At 39.1% G+C, this 6258-nt stretch overlaps 1 protein-coding gene across 1 annotated transcript in view; it reads left to right on the forward strand.

Annotated features, from left to right (window-relative positions):
• Positions 1 to 2061, forward strand: part of LOC124165780 (basic salivary proline-rich protein 2-like) — a 36508-nt gene extending 34447 nt beyond the window's left edge. Inside the window, exon 4 of the mRNA XM_046543275.1 lies at positions 1365 to 2061. Coding sequence (XP_046399231.1) covers positions 1365 to 1745 — 381 coding nt within the window. The 3' untranslated portion in view covers positions 1746 to 2061. The remainder of the gene's footprint in view (positions 1 to 1364) is intronic.
• Positions 2062 to 6258: the final 4197 nt, after the last annotated feature.

The following is a 6258-nucleotide window of genomic DNA, read 5'->3' on the forward strand; positions in this document are numbered from 1 at the left end:
AGGGATTTAAAGAGGAAGTTTCCTGATGGCGGTCGTAAATGATGAAATTGATGATGTTATGTCAACAGAAGGAGCTTTGATGGAATTGTAGGTAAGAGGTAGCCGGTAGGTAAGGGATCTCTGGGTCACTGATAAATGGTGGAGAGGTAGATGGAAAAGAGATGAGTTTGATTGTCGCAGGCTCAACTTTGTTCAATATAGCCATGTTAATGGGAGAAATAACAGCACAGTAATTTTTTGCACAATGCTAATTTAACCTAACCAATTTCAAAACTTACTGTGTCATTCTCAAGTTTACAACATTGTAGTCATGGTGCTGGAACACGCGGTAATGCCATTCCGGTACCGATTAACAAAAGACATAATTGTCAAATAATACACTTTTATCAATTTTGCTGCCTCAAAATTTCCAATATTTGCATTCATAACTAAAACAAAAAATTTTGTAATAAAATGTAAATAATAACTTGAAATTAAAGGAACAAACAGAATATTCTTTCACTCATAAAAAAGTTAAGGTAAGTGTGTTCTGGCACTGCTAATTTTGCAACGGCATCACTGGTATACAACTCCCTTTGAAGGAAGCCAGTTTAGACCAGTTGTGTTCAATAAAAATTGTGTGCGAAATTACTAAGTAAGCAGTAGTCCCAAAAAGCAAAACAATTCTGAGTTAATTTTCTAAGTAGTAAAAACTATAAAAATTAAACGGAATATCCAGAAATATGTATGTATGTATGTACATATTACAAGCATCAACATAGTTTAGATGAAAAATACTGCAGGTCAACCGTTAAGTCTGTAGTGCAGTACTCTGGTATGGTAAAGTACATTAGGCTGTTCTCTCAAATTAATGTGCGCAAGGTGATATAATGGCTTTTGATTAAGGTCATACAGGACCCATAAAACTGACTCAACAAATAAGCTGCATCTTGATTGCTTGAGTGCTGAAAATAAAGTGATAATATGAATAATGAAGTAATATGATAATACTAATCAGTGGCGCAGCGAGGGCGGGTATTGGGGGTTAAACCCCCCCAGAGCTCAAAGAAATATTTAAATTTAATCCATTTTACTTAATTGGATTGATATTACTAATAGAATAGTGTAAGGTTTAATAAAATATCCCTCATAAAGCCATAAAACTCACCATTTTGAACCGTTTATCTTAAAATTCCGCAATTTATTAATGCCGCACCTAATGCATATCCTGGTGGGTATTCCATACCCCCACACACCCCGGTATTAGTTGTTTCTAAACCCCACTCCAGCCTTAATTCCTGGCTGGGCCCCTGATACTAATAAAGTGATATGATGTAAACCTGAATAGGAATTAATCCTTCATCTGTTCCTTCTATTGACTTCAGCCCCGCCCAGTGGCAGCTCCAGCTCCTCAACAAACTGGAGGAAACTCACGAGAGAGAGCTCCAGTCTCGCTCTCCGTTCGTAGATACCGTGAAGACAGACCTGACGGAAGCATTGTGTGGGGCTTTGAGAATGACGACGGGTCCTTCAAGGAAGAGGTCATCGGTGCCGACTGCATTGTGAGAGGAAAGTACGGCTACATTGACCCCGATGGTGTTCGACGTGAATACACCTACACCAGTGGAAACCCATGCGAAAGGGATGAGGAAGGTCGCCTGATTCCTGATGAAGGAGCGTTAGACAATGGCCAGTATAATTTACCACAAGGAGCAAATGATTTCAACCTCAATGTGAAAAACAAGTCGAGGAGGCCAAAGCAATAATTTGGTGTTGCCCAGTTAAAAACTCCCCGTAATTATTAAAACACTTGTTGTCATGGAGCTGCGCATGAAGCCAACATGCTTTGCATTCAAGCAAGGCACTCTGGACATTTCTAAATTTACATGTGATATTGTGTGAAAAGCGATATTTAAAAACCTTTCTCTGGCAACACTTAGTTCATCATCCATCATCAAATCAAAAGATATTCTCTTAGAGTAATTCACTGTCTTCCTGAGCATTTCACAATGTCATCCATCCCATAAGATATTTTAAATGTGTACATGTATGTTTTTTAATAAAACTAAATTTTAACAATTTCATAATTTTTTTCTCTCTGTGCATTCAATATCTTATAATGGTTTTCAAGTCAATCACCAGAATAATGCTATGATCATATCCAACATTTTGGAATGCAAAGCATAAATAAGCTCAGCCAGAAGTATGAGACCCAAAGAGCCTTCTAATAGCACTCTAACTTCCATTCCAAAATGGCCAAAGCACCTCAGAACCTGTTCCTTAGGCCAGACCTAATCATACAGATTTTGAAATTGCCACGTCCTATTCTCAAAATTACTAAAATGAACAATTACATTCCAGTTTTCCGGTGTACGTCTGCAAGCTTAACATTTAACTTAACATTTCGTTCCTCCTGCTGGGGCGTAGAGTTGAATATGAAGCACGCAGACATACACCCAAAAAATGGAATGTAATACTGCATCTAATCGCTGCTGAAACCTTAAAACCAAAATTAACTAAATGAAGTTCACATCCACAAGCTAAAATTTGGTAACATTAAAATGATGGGATACTGTGCCCCAAGGGTCCTCAGGACTCAAATTTGGAATTTTAGAAGACGAAAAAAAACTCTTGAAAAACTGATGAAAAATGTGAAAGCCCCTATAGGGAGCCTTACTTTTCTGTTTTCATCAGGAGAATAGAATGGTTTCCTATTATTTTTTTATTGCCTAAATCGAAAGAATATTACTCCTGGAGTACGCATTTCACGCTTTCAGATTTTTAAATGGCAATATCTTTTTTTCGCAATTAAATGAATAGTGAATATTTCCAAGCACGCGAAAACGGGACAGGTAAGTATGAATGCTGGGAAAACCCCGTGTGATGCAATTCTGGTTCCCGCTGTCGCCGTGTGAGGTGACCTTGGGGCGAGGCTTTGAGCGCTGATACAATACAGGCTGCTAGCAGGTAGCGTAAATAAGGATTATTAATACCCTATCAAACGAAGGAAACTTTCTAACCTTAGGCAGTTTTAAGAGGTGATTATTAAGACATGTTTCCCTGAGCTCCTTGCCTCATGCATGCATTGGTAATCTCAGATGATGTAAAACTCCTATCTACTCGTATAGAAACTAGGTCCCTGTGACGTCGCGTGGAATGGCATCGCATTGGCGCCAATCTGGCCTTTTTCAAATGTGGTTAAAATTGAACACTGCCATTCGTCTGAACTGGGATTTGTAAAACCAAATAATTTGTATCTTATGAATACACTAATGGTGGGTAATGAATGCCTTTTGTTTTCTTTGATGAAGGAAACTACCCAATTGTTTTCATCATTATTCATTATTATTCGCTGTCACGTTATATGCCTAACTTTCACGTGACATATTGCTAAGCAATATGGAATGAAAAACTCAAATAGCTATATAATATCTCCCAACACTCATCCACCTTGCAAAAATGAATCACTTCATTAGGGCGGGGAATGGGTAGAGTTTTACTACAGCCACCAAGCCTCAGCCTCTCAACTGAAATGGCCAAACTGAAACATCTACCTACAACTAGGCATCGTTAGTCATCCTGTGGATGCCCTTGATTCCATTGACAGGTTAACATGTAAACACGAGCATCAGCATCTCCAGCCCTGTGAAGAATCCTGGGTTGTGTGCGCGATACCAGAGTATTTTTTTTTTTTTTTTTTTTTTTTTTTTTTTTTATTTTTTTTTTTATTTTTTTTTTTTTTTTTTTTTTTTGCTCATATTTTGCTCCTCCATTAATAGTGGACTGTTTTTTGTATATGTGCCGGGAGTCCCACACTATCCGAATCACAACTCCCACGATCACGGCCAACAACCTCGAAAACAATAACTTTAAACAATTACACTCTCGCCCACACGACTGCACAGCAAACAACAGAGTAAGCGAGTGGTGATTACAGCACAGGACTCCCTATTGCACGAACTCAGGTTGCCGTTAAAATTGCAGCAATATGCGTAGATTGGGAGCTAACATTCAGGAAAGTTGGGCCAGGGGTAATGTGTGGAAAAAGACAGTTGTGATCAAGACAGCTTTGGGCACTGTGCAGAAAATGGACGTCCTTATCTACAGAGGCAGGTAAAATGTGCAGAGTTTGGATGAGCCGAGCATTTCCTATTCCTGTCAGTCCTAGCTCATGACCCCCCCAGAAGCAAAATTTGCAAAAGTCTTTAAGCAAAATCAGTACTGAATTGAAACGAAAGTATTCAACAAATTTCCTTTAAACCCACGAAAAATTATATGTATTAGTAAAAGATATGCAACTAAAATAAAACTATTTTTTCAAGGAAATAAACTCATAAACCAAATAAATGCAGTTATAATTTTCTGAAAATATTGGTTTCATTCACCTTTTCCATGCTATAGTGTCACGACTTGGCTTGCCCCCCCTTGGCCATGGCTTTCCCCCCCTAGACCATGGCTTGCCACCCCCCTATGATCCTGGGTACGCCCTTGGACTGTTGGGATATATTATATGGGTCATTCAAATTTTTCATTCTGTATTGCATATATTCAATGAGGCCATAGAGCTAAACATGTATGAACTAAACATTGCTCATGAATTTTCACGGGTCTTTGAGACCTACACATCAATGGTGAGAATAGCTCAGGGAGTGGCGGATTTAGGGGGAGAGAGGGCATGCGGGCACGTGAACGCCCACACAGATGCTCAAAAAATAGGCAACTTTTTTATATGTTGTTGGGAAATTCCATTTGTGACAGAATTACCTTTAGAGGAAATTATGAGGTGAGATATTTCGATAAAATTTTAAAATACAAAAACATGCAAAACTTCTTACTGTGCATGATCAAAAAACATTTATGGAGGTGATTTTCTTATGCAAAAAAATTATTAATTTCGGAAATACCTTCTAAATATGCCCAAAATTAATACGTGACGGAATTAGAGCCAGATGAACCTCCCAAGCGTAATGATTTCAAACATATTCAAAACTCTGTGAATCGATGTATAATCTGGAAACTATTAACAAAGCCTCTGAATAATGTTCCAAATACTGATTTCATAAAATTCAGACATTTAACTGTTGATTTATTAAGATAAAATATTTTCAGTTTAAATTTTAATTTGAGAGAAATAGTTGACATTTTCATGGAAATGCCCTGTTATCATTACAGTAGTTTCGTTTCATGCATTATTTGAGCCTCAAGCTTTTAATTTCATATTATTAACTTTCATATTAAAATAAAGAGAGTTTTTCATGTAGTAATCGTGGTACCTTGTGTTTGATCTCAAGTATGAAAAGATGGTTTGCCCGTCAGACTCTAGCCCCCCCCCCCAGAAAAATATCCTGGATCCATCCCTGAGGAGTGGAGACCCACAGCTGACAGAGGCTCTTGCGTGTGTCACATGGGTGAGCCAATGGTGGACCAGTTAATAAAATTAATTGGTGGGCCTTCGTCAGCATAAAATCCTCTTTGATTGTACATGTTGTGACGTTACGTCGTAAAATCTGGTTGATTTTTCACGTAAGTCCAGACAAGGGAAATACTCCAACCGTCGGTCACATGCTGGATCAGGGTAAGACTCCACAAACAGAAAAACAGCTCACAAGAAAAAGGTAGCCAAAAACAATTTACGAGTTATTACCGTACGATATCTATTCAAAGTAGAGTATTCAAAAAATCAGAAGTATTACAGAAAACAATGATAGTAAATTCATGATCCCAAAGGAAACATTACCAGCAGAAAATTGCTCTAAAAATCTCATGGCTCACAAGACATGTGACTCCCAGCAGGTCTCGACCAGAAAGAGGGCTTGCCTATGCAAGGCGAGACAGCATTTGAGGGGAGGGCTTCTTCCAGGGAGTGGAGGGGTAGCCAGGCGAATTCAACAACCGCCCACTGATGCGTCACTGCCCCTGCAGAAACGGCCGCTCCACAAAACACCATTCCCTGGTTTTGAGACAACAGCCAGCACCCAGAATTTTCCCCTCAACTTCTGGGTTGAGACATCAGAGGAATCGTTCATTGGAACACATGGAGGGGAAGGAGATACTGGGGTGAGGTGTTGGAGGGAGAGAGAGTTTGTGATAGGACAATGGTAAAACTTCTCACTCCAAGTGCAATACTAAGGCCTTAGCACCGATTTCCCCTTGCTTGCCAAGGAGAAGTATTTCTCCGCAGTAGTCCTATATAAGTCTTGCATTGCAGGTAGGTTGGTTCGGGGTTGGTTCGGGGTTGTTTCGGGGCTGTTTCAGAGGCTGATTCCAGAGGCTGAGTTT

Source organism: Ischnura elegans, chromosome 9, assembly GCF_921293095.1.
Source record: "Ischnura elegans chromosome 9, ioIscEleg1.1, whole genome shotgun sequence".
In the NCBI taxonomy this organism is placed as follows: Eukaryota; Metazoa; Arthropoda; class Insecta; order Odonata; family Coenagrionidae; genus Ischnura; species Ischnura elegans.